Below are 25640 nucleotides of genomic sequence, written 5' to 3'. Positions count from 1 at the left end.
TTCATAACTAAATGCTGTATTTGTCATCTGAAACTCAAAAGATGATTTTTAAGATCACAGAATGGTTTGGGTTGCACAAGTTTATTCAACTTAGTTGCCTCCCCATTTTAGTAAAGTGTTGAACTATGGCCAAAAGCTTCACTAAGAGAGGAAGATGTCTTGGTTTATTGGCCTCCTAAGGCATTTAACCTGAGAATTATGCATAACTGGGGTATGTCAGAAGACGAAAGCATCTAGGACTCATTCTATTTCTTTCATGCTTTTCATTTTTCCCTTCCAGCAGCAGTGTTCAGCACACACAGCTGCAGCAATGCTCCAGCCATCCTCCTCACTCACTGGCCATGGCTGACACTGAGCTGACCCAAAGCTCTGTGGTTCATCAAGAGAGATGCAAATCAGCCAAGTACCCCATGGAGAGAAGTTTTCTGCTTTTATCTCCTGTCTCTCCTAGGTCCATCACCTCCTGCCTCTGAGGCATGTGGGTCTCCTTGGATATTTTCTGACAAATCCTTCCAAAAGCCTCTGCAAGGCTCCATGCTCCATCCCTGGGCAGAATCAGGGTTGGACTAACACCACAAGGGATGCTGTGAACACAAACAAATGTCACTTAGTGAGGCAGCAGCACTCCTCCGGCCCAGCAACCATGCCAGGCTCCTCTATAAAATAATTTCAAGGGACCATCACAGAGTTATATACTGCCCTCTCACATGAAAGTTTCTCTCCTGCCAGGGAAGCGTTCAAACACCCTAAAACCCTCACAAAAGAAGAGGGAGAGACCAGGTCTTCTGTGGTACCAAAACTCCAGCTTTGCCTTTTCTTCAAAATCAGGAGCTTTTCATAAAAATGAAGCCTCCAAAAAACATTTGTGCTGTAATGGAACTAACATAAAAGAGTCAGAGGTGGGACTGCTGTAATATTGATGAAATGTAAAGAAAGAGTGAAATACAAACCCAAGGCGGAGTGGGGTGGGGGGGTGGGGTGTGTGTGGAAAAAAAGGTAGGTATTTCCTATGCTTTGACTGGACAAATTTTTATTCTGGACAAGTGAACTATTTTGAAATCATACATATGCCTTAAATCTTGTGCTTTACACAAGTTTAAACCTGCATTTGAAAACTATTTCCTAGACATTGAACTCAACACCCTGAGCAGAAGCAGGTGAAGTTACCAGCAACAACAACAAAAACTATACCGAGCAATTTTTAATTAGCTTCAACTTAGTAGCAACAAACTAGACAAGAAGTAATTTCAATGTTAGAGCTGAAGAATGAAAACTGACAGTATGTCTTTTGGAGTTAAATGAAATATTGAATGTGGTTCATACATTTATTGAGATGCAGTTATTTAAAAAGATGACATTCGCAAGACTTTTTACTCCATTACAGTAGAAGATACACAGTAAAAGATACACTTTTCTTCAGCTGCTCTATTAAACTCTTAACACACATTTTAAAGTTTGGGGGCAAATCCAAACCCAATGCTGAGGCTCCAGTATGGCTTCCTCTTGCTAAACTAAAACCAGAAAATAATAAACAAATCCTGACTTTAGCTGCCTACAACACTGCTTTTGAAAATATTCATAATGACTGTGTGCTTCTGGATTTGAACAGAAAATTTGTCTCTGTCACTGACTGGAAAATATCCTGCAGCATCTGTCATTTACATAGGTACCAGTTTGTTTCAGATGCACTTTACTGAGGATGATTTTCTTTTTAGTGGATTTTTCTTATTTACACACATTCCCAAGCATATTTGTATATATATGTACATACATGTATTTATTAATATGTAAACAGATATTTATTTTTTTATTTATAGATATGTAAAATATATTCTCAGAGAACCTGGTTAAAACTCAGTGCAGCCCCAAACCTGTCACAGTGTTTCTTATGATCCTCTCTGCATTTATCTCTCAGACTTGTGATTATCCTCCCCTGAAGCTCCTCTGCTTTCACTTCCCATTTCTCTTCTTGGCATGATCAGGCTGGCACCTGTGACACCTGGTAAGCCAGCAGATCTGTTTCTGTATGTCCTTTCTGGATTCTTGGGACAACATTAGCATCACCTAACTTCAAATATCTAGAGCAGAGAGATTTATGCTGCTCACCGCCAGCTCCCACTACAGTCAGTGAAGAGAACCAGTCCCTTTTAGAGATCCACCCCTCTGGCTGTCCATGTGCCCTTGCCTTCCACTGACAAGGCAGAGAGCCCTGGCTCAGATGCAAACATCCAAACTGCCGAAGTAAACTCCACTGTCTGTTTTAGATTTTTATTCATCCCTGCTATTAACATGCTCAAGATCACAAAAATGTACGTTTTCACAATTTATCACTCAGCTGTAATGCTTTTGTATTTCTAAACCCAAATATTATGCAAATAATTAAAAAGCCCACTGGTATGTCTTTATGGTATGTCTGTTTGTACCAAAACAAGAATAAAATATGGACAAGTTTATTTATAGCTGTAAATGTTCCTGTTGATGCAAAATAGATAACAATACTCTATACTTAGGTATTACAACTTGTCCCCATGCAGAGCAGAACCAAATCTAAGATAGGAAAATTATTTCATTCAGTGAAAAAACCCTTTTTTTAAAATAAATAAAAGTACTTGCTATGTAGGTTTTGATGAGATGAAAGTACTACAGCTATCAAGCCTTCTTAATTAAAATCTACAAATCATTCAACAAAACTGAACTCAAACTTTCAGGAAACAAAACAGCTACAATACAGAACTCAGGTATTTGTATTTATAAATATATATGTATATATATACACACAAATAAAAGGAGCATAAGGGATAAAATAGGTTTCCTTTACACAAAGGAACGGAGCACTCTCCATTGACTCCAAGCATTACCATGAAGATACCTCATGCGACTGCTTTGGCGCCTGCAGGCCCTGCTCCCATTTTTGCTACTGGCTTGCATTTTATCCTGCAGGTTTAAAAAAACAAACCTGCCTGTCCCCATACCTCTAGGATAAGGAAAGGAGAGGCTTTGTTTCTTAATAAATCCCAGCCTCTTCAATACAACCATTAGCCTGTGGCATTGTAAGCTTTTCACAAATATTCTGTGAGATCTAATACTTCTTCAAGTTAAGGTCCCTTATTTTATAATAATTAAAACACATTGATTCTTATAGAAAACTAACAGCAAAATATTCCATGTAGGAAGGTAAATCTCATTTACTTGCCCTGGACAGACTTCTTCAAACACAGAGGTCCAAATTAAAGACAGCAATCTTAGGCAAGAAGATTAATACATAATCCAAAGATAAAACATGCATGCAACACTGCTGAATTCACACAATGCATAGAAAATCAGTATTTTCTGAAAATGCAGTGTTTTGGCCTGTATTCCATGCACAGCTTTCTCAGATGAACTGCAAGGAGAATCTTGGCAGGTGATGTTGAAATCAGCCCTTAAATGATTTACAAGTTGACCAAAGCCATATGCAGCTACTGGGTGTGACTCTGTTGCGTGTGACCTACTAACGCTGCCCTTTTCACCTTGGAGAAAGCTATGTACTTTTCTCACTTACACAGGAGATCTTCCATTCATCTGGCACAGTATTCCTGTGTGTTGATTTTTTGCCCCCTGAGTAACAGTTGTTCACCTTCAGGGATCACCGCTGGGTGCAGACAGCTCAATCTCCCGTGTCGGAAGTTTAGTACAGCCAGCAGCTGCTTGCTCTGCCCATCCCTGCAGAGAGGTGTTTCGGCAGCAAGGGAAGCCAAGTGGATTTGAAGCAGCCGTGCAGAGGCCCCAGTTTACATCCTCCCATCCCAACTCAATGCAAGTTAAATAGCATGGAATATAAACTGGGGGACCCCGGGATTTCCTTCCTCTGTGATTCATCTAGAGAGACTCAGGAGTAGGGAAAGGCAGTCATTGCTTTAGGCACTTGAGTTTAACCCATCCATGGATGTCAAAGTAAACCCTTAGGCTAGCAATGGGAAACCTTTGCCTTCATTGTCCATTTTTTGTCTGACAACCCTCAAATGTCACATTTTTTGCCCCAGACAGTATAGCAATATATTTTATGGTTTTTATGACTGACTGATGGTGAACTGAGCTGCAGTGGGAAAGCAAAATGTTTACACAATAAGCCCATAAATCATTTTGTAATCATTACTGAGCATTCCCAAGATTTTACTCCTGCTGATTAGAAACCTAATTCACTGGAATTGGTCACTCACTAAAACATACAAAGGGAAAAAAAGTCACGGGTCCTTCACGTTCTGAAAAGGGGGATGTGATAGTAGCGGTCATCCTCAGTCAGGAGAGAAATCTCATTCCATTCCCTTCGGTATTCATCCGGATAGTTTACTTGAAATTCCTCAGTATTAAACCTGTGCAGTCTGTAAACTCGTATCTTTACTTCAAGTAAGTATCCAAGAAGAAACAGTTCAACCTAAAAATGAAGGAAGTCTGTAAGACATTTATTTCTAGGCTTTGAAAACTAAACTGAAGATAATCCAAGTTAAGGCAAGTCATTTAGCTTCAAAACAATAGACAAGGAACAAAAGAGGCCCTTTTCCTAGTGAACTAAGAACATTAAAAGTTTGAGGGCATTCCCAACAGCCACTTCTCTTTTGCACGTAGAGAGAAACATTCCTCCTCCCCCCGACACCATACATAACCTGCTCCCAAGCCAGCTCACAGGAAAGGAACAGCTGTTACCGAGACTGATACAGCCTGAAGCAATGGGAAGCCTGCCACCTTGTGATCACTTACTACATATGGAAAACACAGCAGTGAAAGGAAAAAGTTTCTTTGTACTTCACATATATGAAACTGGAGAACTGGCATCTTCATTGATACGTCTTGCAATGGATTCCTTAATCAAGGAAAAAGGTTTGGGAAACGTTCATATCTTTGTGCATAGCCAGACAGAGCAGAATTTGTTCAGTTATAATCAAACTGCTCCTAAACCCAACTGCATCACGTAACAATTGACTTGATAACTGAAATTGATTATAAAAAAGAATTTCAGCCATTGGAAATTGAAACCATTTGTGGAAGGGCAGTGTGTAAGAGTTTAGATGTCAGCACTGAACTAATTATAAAACAGGAAACAAAAACCTTAACCTATAAAGGTGATTGTAGAGTTCTCATTACCTACTCTTAATAGACATTAGGTCTCACAAAAACCAAAAGGGTAGGAAGAAAAGAGAGCGATGCTACAGGGTTTGGCATAGTGGAACAGGTAGGAAAAGCAAAACAACCGGTCAAAACAGCATCATCTAAAACTGTTTTACATACTAAAGTTATTACGGTTCTAAACTCTGTCTTGTTAGCCTGTAGCATTTATTTCTGGTCCACCCTTACTACGGGTTTTTTATTTTCCTGGAAAATGAATGGCTACCCAGAGTCCACTTTCCCACGTCTCAAAGGAAAAAAAATGGGCCAGGTATTATGGATGACGTATATAATGACATAATCACCTAATCACTACAAAGATGGAATAATTTTTGTGATTTGGTGTTCATCTATATCCTTACCTGGTCTAGGCAAATAGAGTCACCTATGGAGTTCAGATGATTCATCATGAAACTCAGAGGATCAGATGAAGAGTCACGAGCAAAGAGAAGGCTAAAAAGGTTGTGTACGGGTTCGTCCCTGCTCTTTATCTGCTCATAGGCTTCAACAACTTCATAGAGCATGATGAATTTTATGGCCTCATATAGTTTGTATTCCTTGCTTTCATCAGAAAACAGTGTGCTACACATGCTTCCTCTTTCTTCATAATCTCTCGTAGCACTTATTTCAGCCCACTGGAAAGCACACAGAATATTATTACAATTATTAAGAATTCTATTTAACACAAGAGATTACAAAACAGGAACAGAAGCCTGGTTTAAGTGTAAAGCTGCTGTTAATCAAAAGAGCCCAGGCACAACAGCATTTGCAGGCAGCAGCCCCCAGTCTGATGAAGACCAATGGTTTGAGGTACAACAAGGCCAAGTGCCGGGTCCTGCGCTGGGGTGACAACAACCCCAGGCAGCGCTACAGGCTGGGGGCAGAGTGCCTGGAAAGCGGCCCAGTGGAGAAGAGTGGAAAAGTGGGGGTGCTGGTCAACAGCAGCTGAACGTGAGCCAGTGCGTGCCCAGATGGCCAAGAAGGCCAGGGGCATCCTGCCCTGTACCAGCAATGGTGTGGCCAGCAGCACCAGGGCAGTGATTGTCCCTCTGTACTCAGCAATGGTGAGGTCACACCTCAAATCCTGTGCCCAGTTTTTGTCCCTCACTAGCAGAGGGACACTGAGGCGCTGGAGTGTGTCCAGAGAAGGACAGAGGAGCTGTTGAAGGATCTGGAGCACAAAGGGGATGAGGAGCAGTAGAAGGAGCTGGAGTTGTTAAGCCTGGAGAAAACAAGGCTGAAGAGGAAATCTTATCACACTCTACAACTACCTAAAAGGAAGGGGTAGCTAGGTAGGGGGTGGGTCTTTTCTCCCAGCTAACACATCACAGAACAAGAGGAAAAGGCCTGAAGTTTTGCCAGGGGAGATTTAAATTGGATACTAGGAGAAAATTCTTCATCAGAAGTGTTAGGCATTGGAACAGCCCAGGAAAGTGGTTGAGTCACTGTCCCTGGAGATATTTAAAAGTGTAAATGTAGCACTTGTGGACATGGTTTAGTGCTGGGTTAATGGTTGGATTTGATGATCTTAAAGGTCTTTTCCAAACTAAATGATTCTATGATTCTGCAACGATGGAGCTGGGAAAGGCAGCAAAGAACCTTGTTAGTAAAAATAGGCAAAAATCTATCTCACTGAACGCCATCTTTATATTACAAAAAAAAAAATTAAATTGGGAGCTATCCCTCATGCCCAGTAGTAGCATAATGCATCACAGAGTTGCTTTGAAATAATTTGTTAATTGTAAGGATTTATGCATTCTTTTGACTCGAAACTTTTTTTTTTCTTAAGAATGCAGATTAAATGCTTCGTACATTAACCAGCTAAAAGAACTACAACAAGGTAAAAATGAAAGCCAGATAACCCAACACTGGGAAATGCAAAGAGCAACCAGAACAAAATAACTGCACATATCAACTGCCAGGCCCATCCCAAGAAGATGCAGCTGTCACTTTGGCACAGCAAGGGTGCAGGTGAGGGACCAAATAATCTATTTTAATTCTGTCTTTTTCTTTCTAATGGTTTGTTGATAGAGCTTAAATTAGTCTGTTTGGGGTTTTGGTTTTCTGGTTTTTTTTAATTAACAATTACTATCACTGCACATCCGCAGAAACCCCAGAGGAGCTCAAGAAAGGTGCAAGGTCTTGACAGGCCAACTCTTTATCTCTCTTTCAGAAGGCTTTGGGGCTACTAAATCTCGCCAAGTTTTAAATATGTAAATAAGAATGAATAGTCCTGGGTTGGGAATGATGGCAATCTGGCAATGCTGAGCAGAGGGGGTGGCTCAGCAGAGGCTGACAGGTCTTTGCAATCAAGCGCTTAAGCTTACAGAGAGAAATTATAGCAAAAATGGATAATTAGAACATTTAATGGGGATAGAAGCAAAGAAAACAGAACAGTTTTGGAAGAAAATGCATGGTTTGTTTGCTCCTTTCCAGCTGGGGGGGAATCCAGACTCATCTCATACAGCATGTTTATTTTTAATCAAAATGATGAGATACTGCAGAAGCCACTTGATGGCAAGGACTAGCTGTGGGGACGGTGGCCTCACTAAGTTGCAGGGGACTCCTGAGTACTGATCCACGCTGAGTGGATCACCAAAAGCTGGATTTCCCTGCAGGAGAGGCCATGATCTCCCTACCAACTCAGCAGTCTGAACCTGGGAGGGAGGCTGACTGCCCCATAAATGTGTCACCAGGAGCAATTCCTTAACTCTGTCAGAACCCATTTCTCAAGGCTTTTATTCCTCCCAACCATTTCCTAGATACTCACATTTGTCTTTAACGCCTCCATACATTTGCGCAACTTCCCAAAGGCATTGGGACCTGTGTATCTTTCTGGCCCAAAACTGTACTGCTGAATCCAGTTACAACCTTGAGAATACAAAAGCTTTTCAGGGAGCTGGGAAAAAAAAAAAACAAAAGGCAAGCTAATCATAACCATAACAAGAAGCAGAGTATAAGGTTATATCAACTTGTCCACATACAATTTATGATGTGGTTCTATCAGCTGTTTGTACAGTTCAAACAACAAAGAAAATGGACCTTACAATTCAAATGCTATAAAGGAGGATGCACTTAACTGCCAAGTCCTTAAGAAACTTTTAAAACAGGGCCAGCCAAAAAAAACCATGAAAATATGCTCTCAGCAAGATATATATATATATATATATATATATATATATATATATAACCCACACTCTGGAAAAACTGGATACTTCCATATTCAGTGAGGTATTCAGGATTACAGACACCTTCCAATCTGCACACGCTTCTCTACAGGCAGAAGCTACAGATCCCACCTCTCTGCCACTATCTCCTGCCAGAGCTCCTGGAACCCAGGGCAGGATTCCTGCTGCTCCAGCAACACAGCAGCTCCCAAGTGAGCCACTGAACTTTGCGTGGATGTGGAGGATTCAAATAACCTGTTGGGTTAAGGGAATGACATCTAGCAGGAACGCAGTAACATTCATCCATCCACTTTTACTTTTTTTTCTTTTTTTTTCATTATTTAGACACACATTCACATTGGTATATTTAGATCAGGGACAGTCTTTCAATTAAATGCAGTTCGATGTGTTTGGAAAACTTCTCTCTGAATTCTGATAATGATTCTCCACTTTGACAGCCAACATATCACTTTTCACACTGAACAAAGCTTCCTTCTGCTGCGCATGGATAGCTAAAATGTGTTCATTTTGGAAATGAATTTTACCTTCATTATATCTCTTTCCTTCATCCACGAAGGAAAAGGAATGCCTTGGCTGAATATTTGAAAAAGCACCGCTCTTACTACACTATAGTTGTCCCTCCTGACTTGTCTCAGGTATTTGATATGACAGCTCCTAAACAATTCTTCATATGCCTAGAAAGAGACCAAGAAAAATTAGCAATAAAAATATTAAATCTTGGAAAAATAAAGTGTTGTTTGAAGACAATTTCAAACTACTCGTAAGAGGGAGCTAGGGGAACAAGAGAGTATATTTTTAAGATTTATATACACAGAAATGTTAAACATCATGTTTTTGTAAACACCTTAGGCTAGCGCTGCCCCTTAAGAGTGATTCTGCATTCTTTCCAAACCCAGCAACTCGTTCAAGTCTCTGCACCGTTGCTACTGTAAACATTCACATGGTCAACCAGATTAGAGCAGATCAGCACAGATTTCTGTGCCATAACAGCATTAACCTCAACCATTTTACAATTTGCACTGACTTGTGAAATGCAGCAGCAAACAGGCAGGAATGAGTACCTGGAGAACCCTTTTGGCAAAACCATCTCCTTACATGGACCCGAATCCATCGTGCAACACTGACCTGGGGCAGAGCAGATCTGGCAGCTCTGTGCTGAAGCGGACGGCCCGTGGTCCAGCTACACACTGCATTACCACTGGCTGCCATCTCAGCCCTTGCTGAGACAATTCTGAGCAACAAACTGGCAGAGAATTAGGCAGAGGACTCTACAGCCCCACAGGCTGCTCCATCACTTCCAGTTTTCTTTCTGAAGGGGGCAGCAGGATGGTCTCAATTCCCCATCCTCTGTTACTCCCTCACCCCAACCCACCCCCACTTCTCAGCTGCATTCTGTCCCCTTACTCTTACTGTATCAGCCAAGATGGTAAGCCTATTAAACTCTTTCTGCTGAAGGAGTTTCCTGCTGCTCCAGCGAGTTTGAAGGCCTCAGAGAAGCCTCTTTCTGGATGATCTGCTTTATCAGCTCACCATCTAGGTGGACCACATCCAAAAGAGGATGAGAGCCAGCACAGAAGAGGGACTGCTTAGCTAGGACAAGGCGAGAGAGAGGGAGAGAGAAGACAAACTTGGGATTGTTCCTTTTGGGGGCAATCCTTTTGCTGGATCTCACAAGACCTCATCCTTAAAATGTGCTCCTTACCCTGGCAACTTCTACCTGATGTAACCAGATATCAACTGATTGCTTCATATACAGGAGTCTCCTTTTCAGGTCTGGTCATCCAGAAGGCTCATAGATTTTCTGAAAGGCTTTTTGCCCGGTATGGGCTTGTAAATTTATTACAAGTTTTGCTATCATTTGTTACATGCTCCTCCAAATAGCTTTTGGCCTTGTGTGTTGTTCTGTGAACTCTTGGCACTGCTGTGTTCTCGCATTTAACATGGCAAAACTGCATCTTTTTCCTCTGTTCATCACTTGAATGCAACTCCAGCTTTTTGAAAACGATCTTTTTTCTACAAACCCTTTATACTACTGTTTATCCTTACCAGCTTCTTTTCACCCTTTAAGTCCTCCTTGGTATGCACTTGGCCTGTGATTCCAATACCATGACCTAAAGCAAATACATGTCAAATACACTGGTGCAGTTGAACTGCCTGTCCTGCCAGCAGCGCCCTGTGCAGGGGCAGACACCGGCACAGAAGCACCTGGGCTGGGGTGCAGAGCTGGAGCAGAGGACTCCAAAGGCATGGGATGGCCACCATCCAGCACCCCAGCTCCCAGCCTGCTGGGCAGCACCCAAGCTGGCACATGTTGGATGCCAGCTCCTGCCCTGCCTGCCGCCAGCTGCAGCTGATGATGCTGGAGAGGGGAAGGCTGCTTCAGAGCTTGGAAGATGTGGTGCTTCCTTCCTCCCTGGAATAAGAGTTTTTACCTTAAATCAAAGGCTGGCCAAGTGACAGCACCTAAGACCACATTATTTGGGCTTTCACACTGGGGATGATTTTTCCTGTTAAGGTCGCTGTGTGGGTTACTGGTGAGAGAAGAGGGAATTCAGAACATATACAAGACTAAAACCTGATCTGCATTTTGACCTGCACTGCTGCACTCTTTACATAGACCCGTGTTCATGCTGTCCCTTTTGATTTCCATTTGACTGGCCACTGTAGCAGGCTTTGATAGCTGCTGCAGCTGTTTGCACTGAGAGTGCTATTCCTTTCCCAAGTGCTGGTTCTCCTCTGTCCTTATGCAGAGATTAAAATTTAACTCTTACCTCCCTCATCTGTTTGGCCTGCTTTGTTTCTCCCTTCCATTCTCTTGCACTATAACCAAGTAGATCAACTTCTGGCAGCACACTGAGATTCCCTAAATTGAAATTGATTCACAGATTAGTTACATTCTGCTGTTGTGCATCTAAAGTGAAGTTACGAGGGTGATTAATGAATGTGGAGTGACAACAAAAAACTTACTTATGAGTTGCCTCTGAAGGTAGTTGCTCCACCTGAAATATAAATGGTAGAACAGGTGTCAGTGAGCAGGTGTGGAAGGTCAGTATTTACTGAAATAAACAACAGTGTGAAAGATTAAAGTCTGAGTAATAAAAACCTACCGTTTCAGCAGCTGAGCTAAAAAGCTGTAAAGCCTTCTACAATACCAAAAAAGAGCAGCGAGGAAGGACATGCTTAACATTAGCTGCACTTTCACTTTCTGCCACAGGAGACACAGGGATTCCTTGCTGGCTGTTTTCCAGGACCACACCTCATGCCTTCCTAAAACAGGGATCAAAAGAGAGACGGAGAAATCTTATCACTATATTGAAGTACTTGTTTCTGTTTGTTTTTTTGCAAAAAGAAAGACCATCCAAACACGATACCATTTCAAATGAAAACACAAAACATGACATGCAAAAGATTAATATATTTTACTTAATACACATAATTTATATACTTAAGTTTTTCAAGTTTCTAGGGGCTTGGGTGCACAGTTCACATTTCCGCACTTTCCTGCGCACAGCGAAGAACATATATAGTTACCAACGGAGCCACAGGAAGACTGGTATCAAACCCACTGCTCACTAACAAAAGAACCCCCAAATTATTTATTATTTTTTTACTTCAGGACGTGCTGATCTAGAGACCTGTGCTGTCATTATTTTGTCTCTAAGTCATGGCTTTAAAGACCGGGGGTTCGTAGCACTTTACTTGTAGTCAACAAATGGACCATATAAGGGCAATATTAGCTGACTAAGCATCATATGACTGCCTGGGGAATTAAAGGAAAGTTCCTGCCTCAATTTGGGTAAGTTTAGGGTCAATTTAAAACTCCAGAGAAAGATCCTCCCCAGGGATTTGGTAGAAACCTCAGGAGATCATCACAGAGGGGACGCACGCTCACTGTTCTTCACAGACATAAATAAGGACAAAATTCTGTCACTTCCCTGGCACTGCAGACAAGGTTAGGGAAGGTTATGGTTGTCTATGGTTGATAAGAAGACCCACAAGTGAGAGAGGGCCTGGAGACTGAGCAGTTGACAAAGGCAATATCTGCTCCCTAAGTGAGAAATTTGTCCTCTGGAAGAAATCTGAATATAGGAAATTCCCAGAGCTCACGCTGAACAGCTGCTCTGTTACTCACTTATTTATCGATTTAGTAAAAAAACTTAAAAGAACTCCACTTTATTTTATAAAGGCATCCATGGAGAAGGCTGAAAAGATCCTTCTCCAGGGAGCCTACAGACGGGATTACTCATATCACATAGTTTTATGTCAGCTGAACTTCTGTCCCTCCTGGCTTTAACAGGAAATTTAAGAGGGGCTTAAGTTTTCCAAGTAAGTTAAGCCCATGCACTGTGGACAACAATCCAGTCAAGGAGTTACATATCGATTCCAACCTTAGCAACAAGATAAACAGTGATGCACTCATTTTTATGAGCACTGTTGCATATATACAGTGCACCGCTGAAACTTGGCCTTTCCCAATATTCTGTTGTTTGAGGAAGTTTTATTACAAGACGTTGCATGCAAGTCATCTGGTGGTGAGACCCAGACCTTGTCTCTCCTCTGAACTAAAGGCAGGTTAAGAGCTGCAAATAAAAAAGTGTCAATAAATTTTAAGTAATCAGAGGTGGGGTTGGGGTGCTAGTTCTGAAGCTCCAGAAAATGTTTATTACTGGTGCCAAGTAACAGACAACAAAACATCAGCTGTAGGGTTTGGAAATGGAAAACTTCATAGAAAATCCAGACACTCCCACTTAGAGCTCACACGCACACGTAAACACACTCCCACTTCCTCCTGAGGGACACTGGTAGGCACATTCTCAATAAGCACACAAACTTCTACCTAGAGAAATGACAATCCCAGCAGAATCACGCAATTGCAATTTTTTTTTTTCCTCTCTCTTCTTTGGGATAAAGGCATCAGCATTGAAAAAAAAAACCACCTCAGTGGACTGTGAATAACTGAGCCTTCTGTCCACTAGAATGGAACCTGATAGCTCACAGATGTTCAACCCATGGATCAGAGGGTATTCTGGAATTACACTGTTGTGTGCAAACCAGTGATGATTGAAATTAACACCAATTTAAATATCCAGTATCAAAGGTAAGTTGCAGCAGGCTTTCATTTCATTACTTAAAAGGACCATGTGGTCCACTCCCACATTTGATTTTGAACAAACTGGCTCTATAAAAAAATCAAGAGCTGGTCCATCTGTTAAAATGACATACTTTGCATCATGGAGTACCAAGAAATACATATGAACGCAAAATTTCTTCCCTTACCCCTTTTATAGGCAGAAAGATGAGAGCTCTGCATCATTATTTAGACTGAATCAAGCAATCTTTTGAAAAGTTTTCGATGGTAATAATCCTGAAAAAACCTCAGACTATTGGAGTCCAACACGCTCTCTTTCAATGCACATGGTTAACATGTGCTCGAGCAACTGCTCTTCAAGGAGTGCTGGGAAGCACAGGCTTACTGATTTCCATCAGAAACACCAATCAGTGTCAGAGAACACCAGATAACCAAATAGCGCTCACCCATTTTTTATTTAATATGGGGGATTTATAGATGGGTATTTCCCTAGTAGAAAGCCTAATGGGTGATGGAAAAACCTGCACACAAGTGATTTTGAGTATTTTTGCTACACTTGTATTGCAGCATACCTTGGACTTCAGGAACTTTCCCTCCTGTCATGGGAAAGCTGCTGTTTAAACAGCACTTTGTGATTCAGATAATACTTTCAGTGATTATGTCAAACTTAGAAATTAATTACATTTTTTATTCAAGTAAATGACATTTAGAAGTAGCAGTTGGATCACAAAGTGCTGCTGGAAAAAATGCATCATGAACATAAATTAAAGAAGGCAGAAGCTTAAAATAGATCTTGCCACCCCCCTCCCTGCACCTTCCAAAAGTCTTCAGAAACCATCAATTCAAAGAGCAATTAAATTAATAACACATTAGTGGGGGGAGTGAAATAAACCCACAGATTTTTAAACCAAATTAATTCCCTGGAATATGGGCACAATTCATCCTGTTCCTCAGGAGGCAGTGACAGGAGCAGTTGGGGCTGTGACCAGCTGCTGGGCTCCCATCTTCTTGAACACTGACTGCGAGCATCAGCATGATAGGGAGGCCTGACTCTTCTGCCATGCAGTCACTTGGCAGCTCAGAGGCTGAACAGCGCTGGAGTAGGAGCTGATAACAGTGTTTATCTTACAGAGCAAGTGGTACACCATGTTTTCTTTTCATGCCACATCAGCTCCCTGCTAGTGCCAAGCCTTAAGCTTTTACCCCCTTCAAAGTCAGCAGGAGAGACACAGAAGGAAAACAACCACCACAACAATAAAAAGCCAGGAAAAAAAGATAAGTAAGAGATGTCTGCAACATCTTTCTCATTCTCAAGTAACCCAGGAAGAATCTCCAAAGATTTGCTTCACATTTGACTCCCTCACAACTTTTTTGGAGACTGCCACCTTAACGAAATGCAAAATGTCAGAGATCAGCTTGGGAACTAGCAGACAGCAGTGTAGGCATTACTGAATATTCCAGCAGCCCTGATGGTGCAATCACCTTTTACTGTTTTTCTCCATACCATGAACAAGGCCATCAGAAAGGTAACAGCGCATCTTCCCAAATTAAGACCTGACAGAATGATTTCTTTTCAGGATATTCCTTGTCACCGTCTTTTTGGTACTGAAAGTAGGATATAGCACTTGTCACCATAAAGTGGCCAAGTTTCATACTCCCATCACACAAAATTATGTTCCTAGCTCCCAAAAAGCAGGTACAGCCTCACACAAAGAGGGAGGCAGAATGGGGGATTCCTCTGTTCCAGCCCTTATGCTGCCCCACCTGTACCACTCCTCCTCCCTCCTCTGTTGGATGCAGAGCTAGGAAGGGAGACCTCTCAACAGAGACATGAAAAGCTTGGCATGGATGTCCAAGGCTGCCTGTGTTCAAGGTGTGCATGCAGAGTCCTCTTCACGTTGTTGCACCTTGCTGTTTTCCAGATCATACACCATCAGCACCAAGGTATGTCACAGAAGAGGGTAAGTCCCTCTTTTAAGGGAAAACAAACAAACTTACCCTTATAGAGCAGGCACAAGCATGATGCATGGTGCACACGTGTACATAGACCTCAAGTGAATGAGCCAAGAGCAAGACACAGAAAAAATATTAATTACACAAATTCGATACCTACAAAAAATTACATCCCATCAGAGTTTAGAAGAGAGAAATATGCCTTTTTAAGTGGTGCCAAGAGATCACAAATTCTTTGATTTCCCAGTTTAATATCAGCAAGTGCCGCACCAAAAAAAAAAAAACAAACCCCAACAAAACTGAAAATAGATCAAACACATACCAAGATATGTCAGAAGCACTGCTTAATTCAGTAACTATTTCATTACAAACCCCTTCCTTTACAGAGTAAAGCAATGTCAACTTGTTTAGCATCATTCACCTGTTCTAACAAACCTGTTCTTGGTATAATAAGAAAAAGAAAATAATTTACAAAGATGGTAATCATCAGTGACTTATCAAATATTCAGCCATGTCTGCTGATCAGATATCTTCTACTCAAAAAAACCCAAAAAACAAATGAGAATTCCAGCCTCAAACCATAAGTAGAATCCCACAATTACCTAGAAAACAGAATAGTTTTTGTAACACTGAAGCCCATCAGTTGCAAGAAAGATTTTATTTACACAGCTCTTCTGCATAGGGCTGTCCCAAGTGCCCTCTTAGCTCCCTCAGTCTTTTTTTAAGAAAAAATACAGAGAATATAGAGCTGGCAGCCTTCTTCAGACTACCTGATCATCAAGAGGAACTGCTGGTGTTAATGCATCTATCCCATTGTGACACGTACTTATTCCTACTGTGCAGCAACAACCATAATGTGTTCTTACCTACAGGGTGATTATCTAAAATGTGCCCTGCTAGAATCACCTTTACAAAACCAATTTCTGCTATATAATCAAGATATTATTGCATGCCTTAGCCTGCACATACCATTTTCTCTCTACAAATGCCTATGAGAACAAAAGGAAAATTCAGTTCTTCATTTCCTCTACAATTCAGCTTCCTTTTTAAGGCACAGGGTGCTTCATCCAAGACCTTCAGATGAATAATCCTTAGCTCCACTCCCATTTAAGTAAGAAAAAACATGACAGAAGCCTTCTGAGAATTTACAGTCCAGAATACTGGATGAGAAACACATGAAAAACATTTCATGCCATTAAAAAAACATGAATCTCTCTAAAACTCTTATTCCTATTAAAAAAAAAAAAGAAAAAGAAAAAATAACCTCCTTTTAAAGAAGGAGCCTCTGAAATCTCTGCTACTGTTTTTTTCTTAATGTGGAAAAAAATCTGTTCCCATTCAGAATTGCTATTTAATGCCTGTACACTTCAAACAGAACTTACGTAAATGCACTAAATCTATTATTTGAAAGAAGCCCACTCTAAGAATTCTTATTCTGCCTGCTGCAGAGTTGCACATTGAGTCATCCCTAATGCCACTCATGGTTGTTTCACAATTCTCAAAATGCTTTTTTTTTTTTTTTTTTTTTCTTTTTCCATGCTGAATCCAAACTGACAGAATAAAGGAAACAATTTCCTCCTGAACATCTTAAGTGCAGCTGACAAGTATAAATACCTTGGGACTTTATGTTGATATGTCTAGATAACTGAAACCTGGTTAGGGGGAGAAGATAAGTCTTACTTGGCAATAACAGTAATTTTCCTCCTCCAAATTTTTAAATCTTGTTTGCTAAACAGCACAAGACTTGCACCAACCACCCCACCCTCCAAGGCTGCACGGTCAGGTGCCCAGGGGGCTGGGGATACCACAGGCAGCATCCCTCCTGGTCTCTCCAGGCAGAGGTCCAGTGGCAGCTGCCCCACTCCTGGGGTTCCCTGGCGCAGGAAGCGCCCCTGGCTCTTGTGTAAGCACACAGCACAGGACAGTCCAAGGAATTTTAAGCTACCTGTTGATAACAAGTTGTCCCAACTGATATCCAGAAAAACAGCAGGATCAAGTAACCCATGACAAACAAACAAACAAACAAACAAACAAACATCAACTCTTCTGAGCTTGTTTATTGTCCAAGGAGAAAGCCAGCCCCATCTCACCAAACTACATTGACGTTGCTCAACATTCCCATGTCTTTACAGGGTCTGACTGCTGCACTCCACACAGATTTTGTGTCTGTCTTCAGAGCATGGCCCTCTCCTGAGCATAACTGATTCTGTGTGCAGACAGTGCAGAGCTGTGTATTTTTCACATGGATTAGTAATTACATATAGTTTTATTAATAACCACGAATGATTCATACCTCCTGGTGGTGCATCAGACCACAAACCCCATGCTTCCTCAGCAGGTATGTGCAGAGGTTATTCCAGAAATGTTTTCTGTTTGCTAGGGAGCTTTACTTGTGTCTTGCCCTCTTTTCAAGACAGATGAGAAGTATGAAACAAGACCAAAGAAAGCAAAATATCAAAGCCATCACTCTGAATGCAATGCCAGAAACTGGCCTTGCATCCCTTCCCCTCTTCCTCTCAGTGTCCAGTCTGACAAAAGCCAAAACTTACAGTGTTATTCTGCAGAGCTCATGGTATTTGTATAGAAGCGGCTGGAGTGTTTAAACCCTGCTCTCTTGTCATCATTTCAAGGGCAGCATTTTCAAACTGGCATATTTTAAATAGCTCAAGAACACAGGAGTCCTCTGCCTTTTTGTGAGAGTGCCTTAATAGGTACTTCTGGCCTAAAATATTACACAAAAAAAAGCATACTGAAAGGTAAATTTGACTGCATCAAGATAGTAACTGAAATGTAAGTTATCGCTCAGTGTAATTAGCAAAGTCATGGCTAAGAGAAACATTTCATAAAAATATGATTCAAGGAGTTAGAATAAATATTCTGTGTGAATTCTTTCTACCTGTTAAACTACATTGTTATTATTATTAGTAATATTATGCATAGTAATATCACTGTCATTATTTTCATTACTAATGCACAGTTGGTATTTTTGCACACATTCAGATGCAAGAGAAGTTTCAAGCAAAGCACTCTAGACATCACTTGCAGGGATCAAGAGACCACAGCTCCCTGACACCTCTGCATTTGCATAAACTACCTAAAAACCAGACAGTTACGTGGCAAGGACTAAATAAAATACAAATCATGCACCCCTGTAAAATTTAATTAAGTGTGATCTTGCATACTGAGCTCTTTTTGAGCGTCTGGCACTTTGTAGAGGCACAATGTACTTTCACTTCGAAAGTAAGAAAATCAGATACAGAGTACTGCATAGTACTTCATTTGTATGAATCCCCCTATTTTTAAGGCCTTGGCCTTTGGCAAGAACATCACTGTTGAAATTCATACGCAGGAAATGACCCAAAATGAAACCAGAATTGAAGGACAATAAACACATCTCCAAGCTGCTCGCAAACAAGGCCCTGGCGTGGTGCTGTGCTCGGAGCAGAACTGGGGAAAATGGGTAGGGCTTCTCTTCGTTGTACAGATGGACCTGAACCCATCTTAGTTTGCAAACTTAAGTTTGCAACAGACTGATTTTGCACAAGCTTGGCAATTAAAATTTGCTGACCATTTGAGGGAGGTGATTCTGCCCTCCACTGTAGTGAGACTCCACTCAGCTCTGGGACCCCCAGCATAAGAAGGATGTGGACCCAATGCTGCAAGGTCCATGGAAGAGGCTATGAAGATGATCAGGGGGATTGAAGCACCTCTCTTATGAGAGCAGACTAAAAGAGCTGAGGTTGCTCAGCCTGGAAAGCTCCTGGAAGACCTTATAGCACCTTCCAGTGCCTAAAGGGGCTTACAAGAAAGATGGAGAGGGAGTTTTTACAAAGGGATTTAGTGACACAACAAGGAGTGATGGCTTTAGATTGAAAGAGGGCAAGCTTAGGTTAGATATTAGGTAGAAATTCTTCATGGTGAGGCTGGTGAAGCCCTGGGACAGGCTGCCCAAAGAAGCTATAGTTGTCCCATCACTGAAAGTGTTCAAGGCCAGGTTGGATGGAGTTGTGAACAACCTGGTCTAGTGAAAGGTGTCCCTGTGCCTGGCAGGGGGCTGGAACCAGATGGTCTGTAAGGTCCCTTCCAGCCAGGCCATTCTGTGGTTTCCCTGGTGGGAGCTGACCTTGGGACAGCACCAAGCACCTTGCCTTGATGCTGCTTTGCTGCACGGATACAAGGGCAGACTTGATGATGGCCAAAGCCTCACAGACACCACGTCCTATCAAGGTACTAGTGATGCTAAGGTACACATTTCTTACCTTCATAGCATCATTTACCCAACATGACTACCCTGCCCTGGAAACATAAACGCTAAACACTTCAAGTATGTGGAGAACCTCAGCAACATATTATGTATGGACAAGGCACCTGAGACGGGATCCTGCTGAAGACCATGAGTAGAACTAGGGAAAGGACCAAAGACTGAGCATATACAGGCACATCTTGCCACACCTTTAACTCTCCACCATCAGAGAATACGGCTCAAATAAGACAACACGTCTTCTGCAGCATTCTTTCTACAGCATTCTGCTCAGAAAAACGTTTGTGGAAAGAAAAGTGTGCGCAGTACAAGTCGCCTTGCTTGACACATCCCTTTGCACTGGTACGCAGTGGCATCTGTCCTCACTGGTGACGTGGGGACAGGAGCTAGAGACACACTTCCTCTCTCTGCCAGGAGCTTCCAGCATGTCCCCATACGCTACAGAGAAATCCCAAGCTTTTGGGTCTGGATCTTGAGGATGCCAAAAATGTCTGAAGTGTATACACTGAAACAGTGGGAAGAAGCTACAAGCACAGCGTAAGGCTGAAAAGAAACCAAAAGATGCTGTTGGGGGTTAAGTTTTTCTATAGAATTTTTCCCCCCATAAGTTGCTAAGAGACTAAATACTAATGCTTAAAGGGTACTTGACCCACACAAAAGAAGTATAACACTTAGTTTGGAGGGGAGGGAAAGGCTCGGGGGCTCCGGGAGCTGAGGATGGTCTCTTCTGCTCTTGGTTTTGGAGAGGATGGGTGGGTGACTGCTGGCTGCGTGAGAAGTCCACTGTTAACAGAGGGTCCGGTCTTGGGAATTCTGTCATCTGCTGGAGTGCCCAGGAATTCAGAGCTCCTCGCCTGCCCTGCTGGAGCTGGGTCCGCCCCTGTCCAGCCACCGCACCTTCTCCAGCACTGCTCACTTTGCCTGCCGGGACAACCCACCCTTTCCAGCCATCAGCACTGGAGTTTTTCCACCGTTTCAGCTTGGTGCTCTCGGGGTCTCAAGAGATCGGACTGCCCGGGACTTGTGAGACAAAGCCCCTCGGGGTTCTTGGTTCTGTTTATTATTATTATTATTGCTGTTGTTGTTTGTTTGTCCTGTTATATTTACTAGTAAAGGACTGTTATTCCTTTCCCCATAGCTCTGACTGAAAAGCCTTTTTAATCTTGTAAATTATAATAACTTGGAGGGAAGGGATTGGAATTCCCCATTCCTAGAGAGGCCCTGCCTCTCCCTAGCAGATACCTGTCTTTTCAAACCAAGACAGATGCTGACTTCAAAATATCTCAGAAAATTAATGAAGGAAGCTGTAGAAGTTTTGAAGTATTTTACAATGTTGTCCTTCACTGGAGCCCTCTCAAGAAGTGGACATATTTCCTCTCTGTCCTCATTTATGTTGGGACACAACCTTTTTTTTTTTTTTTTTTTTTTTTCCCTTTTTTTTTTTTTTTTTTTTTTAATGTTTTATGTTTTTATGTTATTAGGCAAAAGATAGTCCAACCATGAGTTATACTGTTCATGGGAAAAATCAAACTTTTCATCAAACCAAATTTTGTAATATACAAACTAAACTAACATCTCAGAACTGGTACAAGATCCCTAGCAACAAACTCCCCTCTTAAAACTGCCAGTGACTGCTTTTACATTGCTGCCTGCATCTGAAGAAGAGGCGGAACTCATGTTTTCTGTCATGAAACTCTGACTTTTTTCACTAATAAGTAGCTGTTTCCCTGTCTTTCTGAGAGGTACAGCATTGTTATCTGATCCAGAGTACTGCAGCCATGCACTGAGGAACTGGCATCTGCTATGCTGGGAATCCCAGCAATGGAGCACATGGGCAAAGTTCCCTGTTCCTCCTACACGCTGGCACCACACCAGCTGCATCCCCCCAGGAGTGTGGGGAGGATGCCCTGTGTTCATCGAGCATTCCCAAACTCCATCAAAGCAGAAAACAGATCCTGAAGTGATTCAGGGCCAGATGTCAGACAGCAGCTCAGATCAGTGTTTCACTTTAAAGAGTACTATAACTCTTTTAGAAGTCAGACTGCCATAAAAATGCCATTAGAATATGACTTAGGAGCCCAAAGTTGATTAAAAAATATATAAATTCACAGTCTAAAACAAGAGGAGATTAAGGAGCTCCTAAAGGTAAACCTTCTGCCATTCTAATCACACTCAAATTTAGTTATGCAAGTGTAATAAAAGCAGTATAATTATATTACCTTTTGACTCCTGAGCACTGGTTATTCCCTGTGTTTTTAAAACAAGTAAATTATAACCATAATCATCTCCCCTAGGACAGTTTGGCACCATGACTCCCACAGTTCAGCTGTGTGGAGTCAGGAGGTTCAGCAGAGGTATTTCTGAAATCTCAAACTCACTTGCCTGGGTAGTCACACAAGATCAAACATTTTCAAACATTCAGCTCAAGAAAAGCTGCATACATTTTTGAAAAACCCTTTAGTGTTTGTTGTCTGATCCTTGGTAGGTAAGACTTGAAGATTCAACTGGAAACTGTACCTAAGAAGCAAGATGGACAGAAAGTCTTGATGCTGAATGGGAAATGAACACCACCTAGGCAGGCAACACGTTCCAAATAGTTAAACAAAATGAAAAAAAAACCCAAACAAACAAACAAAAAAACCTTATAATGCCAAAATGGCAAAAAAAATCTCAGAACTACATTTTTTTTTTTTCATTTCCAAATACAGATACTTATCCATAAAAGCACTTAGATTTAACTGCTGACCAGCATTTTCATGCTGTTTCGTCCCTTCAAAATCAATTCTAACACCCTTCGCCTGGGAGCGTTTTATAGTGACAGGAAAATGGCATCTTCTCCTCTTACCATAAGGAGACCCCCCCTCAGTTTCTAATCAAATTATCTGTCCACTAGCAAAGAAATGAAATTCCTAAAGAAGCACACTTGAGTGACTACAAAAAAGCTTTCTTAGCCTGTCATTACTTCCTGTTTCACATATTTTGCTTCTTTGTTTCACCACTTGCTGAAACTGGAGCAGGCCAGAGGACGGAAGTGGGAATAACGGTGCTTGCACGTATTAGCAATGGAGCAGGTAGCACCGTGCTAGCTTGAACTCACTCACTAAATACCACAGAAATCTGGTTCCTTCAGCTCTGCAAAAATGAAAGTATAAGCTGCATTCAATTCGCACAGCTCCTCCAAAGAGAAAACAAGCTGGTTTAGTAAGAAAGACAGTGCAAAATGGGAGCTGGATGAGTAACCATCAACGCAGAAATGTATCACAGAATGTACGGCAGAAAAGCAAGCTGGTAGGGCACAACATCCTCAGTCTAAAAGACCATTTCTCAGTGACATAAGGGATCCCAGAATCATGTAGGTTGAAAAAGGCCCTTAAAATCAAGTCTAACTAATCAAGTAGTGCTGTTAACCCAGCACCACCAAGGCCACCACTAACCATGTCCCCAAGTGCCACATCTGCGTGTCTAATAAGTGTCTCCAGGGACGGTGACTCAACCACTTCCCTGGGCAGACTGTTGTGATGCCTGAACGTCGTTTCAGTGAAGAAATTTTTCCTGATATCTAATCTAAATCTCTTCTGGTATGACTTGTTACTTGGGAGAATAGACTGAGCCCTACGTGGCTACAACCTCCTTTAGGTAGTTGTAGGGAGCAAAAATGTCACCCCTGACCCTCCTTTTCTCCAGCTCCCTCTGCTGCTCCTCATGGGACTTGTGCTCCAGACCCTTCACCACCTCTGCTGCCCTTCTCTGAACACAGTCCAGCACCTCAATGTCTGTACTGCAGAGCGAGACCCAGAACTGGACACAGGATTTGAGGTGTGCTCTCAGCAGTGCTGAGTGCAGATGGACAATCATCACCCTGGTGCTGCGGGCCAGGATACCACTGGCATTCTTGGCCACCTGGACACACGTGGATCATGTTCAGCCATGCCTGACACCGAGCACCACCTGCACCTGGCCCCTTCCTGGGTCCCCCTGAATCACACCTGCATTTATGAGCCCCTTTATCCCAAACCTTCATCTTTCGGATGGGAATACAAGCCAGTCTGCAACACATAAATTCATACCGGACACAGTAAGGAAAAAAAAAAAGAAAGAAGAAAAAAAACCACAAAAAAAAACAAAAAAACCCGCCCCCGAAACAAAGAGCCAAAGCCCGGCCAAACACCCGAGACGAAAGCGGCGCCCGCTGCTGCTTTACAAGCACGACCCCGCGCTAATTCCGCACTCGGGACACAGCAGCCCCAGGGCAGCTCAGCCCTGGTGACACTCCCGGCACTCGGGACACAGCAGCCCCAGGGCAGCTCAGCCCTGGTGACACTCCCGGCACTCGGGACACAGCAGCCCCAGGGCAGCTCAGCCCCGGTGACGCTCCCGGCACTCGGGACACAGCAGCTCCAGGGCAGCTCAGCCCCGGTGACGCTCCCGGCACTCGGGACACAGCAGCTCCAGGGCAGCTCAGCCCCGGTGACGCTCCCGGCACTCGGGACACAGCAGCCCCAGGGCAGCTCAGCCCTGGTGACACTCCCGGCACTCGGGACACAGCAGCCCCAGGGCAGCTCAGCCCCGCTGGCGCTGCCGGCGTTTCCCCGCACTCTGCCCAGGCGGTGCCGCGGCCCGCACGGGCGGGGGGCACACCCTGGCAGTCCCGCCGGGATGGCCTCAGGAGCAGCTTTCTCCGGGAGCCGCCACTTCTGGAAAACGGCCCCCGAAGAGTCAAGTGGAAAATAAAACGGGAAAAATGAAGAAACATATAAATAAATAAATGAATAAAGCCGAACCCTGGCCGCCGCTCCGGGGACGCTCCGAGACCGCCCCCAGCCCCGCCGCGCCTCAGCCGCTCCGCCGCTCTCCTCCGGCGCCTCCCCGGGACCCAACGCGGCTGCAAAGGCAGCGCCGGCACCGCCCGGGGCGGGGATCCCGCGGGGCCGCCCCCATCCCGAGCCCGCTCCCGCTCCCGGTCCCGCCCGGCCGTGCCCGGGAGCCGGGGAGGAGGGATAAGCCCTGTCACCGTCTCTCGGCCTCCTCCCAGCGGAGTTCTCCATCCCCCAGCAAGCCCTGCCGATCCCCCGCCAGTGACACACAGTTTGTGCTTGGGTGCCACACTACGCTGTTCTACATTTTACAGCAGCGTGGAATCATGCAATGGTTTGGCCTGGAAGGCGCATCAAGGATCAACTAGTTCCAACCCTCTGCCATAGGCAGGGACGCTTCCCACTAGACCAGATTGCTGAAAGCCCCATTCAGCCTGGCGCTGAACTTTTCTAGGGATGGGAATGCCTGAAACGCTTCCAGGGTTTCTAGTTCCCTGAATGGAGACCAACACCATCATCATCTGTTTGAAATACAGCCATTAAATGCAAACACAGCTTAACAACTTTGAAGTTATTGGTTGGTTTTGAATTTTCCCCTATCATTAAATGTAGATTTCCTCACCAATTCACTCTAAGAAGATGGTGTGCATTCATCCAAAAAGAAATTCCCCTTTGCCAGGTACGTTCCTTTATAATAGAGCTTTATGTGTCATTTCTCCCAGAGGTATGTAGAGAATTTGCATAGACTAGTGTACTTTTTTTTCTGGTTACACATTAAAGAACAGCTTTCTTCCATCTTGTTAAAGACTTTGCAGGAAAAACCAGAAAGGAATTGTGATGGTCCTAACAAGGCCTTAAATCTTTTACAGAGTTACAAGCAGTTTGCTCCAGTCCAGAGCCAAGACAAACTCACACGGTCTTTTGTTATTGGGGTTTGTTTGGGTTCTTTTCCCTAAAATATTACAGGATCTTAAAATGGTTGAAGATCAAAACTTTTCATGAAACAGTGAAGAGATTTGTATCACCTGGCATGATCATTTCTCCCTCCATCTCAGTTCATCCGGGCAAGGAACAAAATAGTCAAAACTTGCTAAATACTGGTGTGCCAAGCAGTCACTTAGATGCACTCACAGAAAGCCATAGACACGTTTATCCAAGTAAAAGAAAATCTAGGCTTAAAACCCAGCTAAAAA

General features: G+C 43.0%; 1 protein-coding gene across 4 annotated transcripts; it reads right to left on the bottom strand.

Moving 5' to 3' along the window:
* Positions 1 to 2254: 2254 nt before the first annotated feature.
* Positions 2255 to 24516, bottom strand: OTULINL (OTU deubiquitinase with linear linkage specificity like). 4 transcript variants are annotated; one of them, XM_040065444.2, is made up of 9 exons: positions 24415 to 24516; positions 11438 to 11597; positions 11298 to 11329; positions 11102 to 11193; positions 8855 to 9004; positions 7913 to 8041; positions 5505 to 5777; positions 4783 to 4840; positions 4304 to 4414 (listed from the first exon to the last, which is right to left on the bottom strand). In XM_040065444.2, exons 2-8 carry the CDS (start codon positions 11515 to 11517, stop codon positions 4784 to 4786), a joined length of 813 nt encoding a protein of 270 aa, XP_039921378.1. In that variant the 5' UTR covers positions 11518 to 11597; positions 24415 to 24516; the 3' UTR covers positions 4304 to 4414; position 4783. The 4 variants fall into 4 exon arrangements, with proteins under 4 accessions (XP_039921366.1, XP_039921372.1, XP_039921378.1 ...); XM_040065450.2 differs by having other exon boundaries at positions 4314 to 4414; positions 4738 to 4840; XM_040065432.2 differs by lacking the exon at positions 4783 to 4840 and having other exon boundaries at positions 2255 to 4414.
* Positions 24517 to 25640: the final 1124 nt, after the last annotated feature.

This window comes from Hirundo rustica, chromosome 1 (assembly GCF_015227805.2).
Source record: "Hirundo rustica isolate bHirRus1 chromosome 1, bHirRus1.pri.v3, whole genome shotgun sequence".
Taxonomy (NCBI): domain Eukaryota; kingdom Metazoa; phylum Chordata; class Aves; order Passeriformes; family Hirundinidae; genus Hirundo; species Hirundo rustica.
This window is presented reverse-complemented; position numbering and strand designations above follow the sequence as displayed.

Bases quoted from the DNA above. Each gene is read 5' to 3' on its own strand.
- OTULINL (XM_040065432.2), bottom strand. From the start codon at position 11,517: ATGTTAAGCATGTCCTTCCTCGCTGCTCTTTTTTGGTATTGTAGAAGG. The intron at 11,330-11,437 runs GTAGGTTTTTAT...TTTATATTTCAG, and splicing joins TTAGCTCAGCTGCTGAAACG to GTGGAGCAACTACCTTCAGA. The intron at 5,778-7,912 runs GTGAGTATCTAG...TGTGCTTTCCAG, and splicing joins TGGAGGCGTTAAAGACAAAT to TGGGCTGAAATAAGTGCTAC.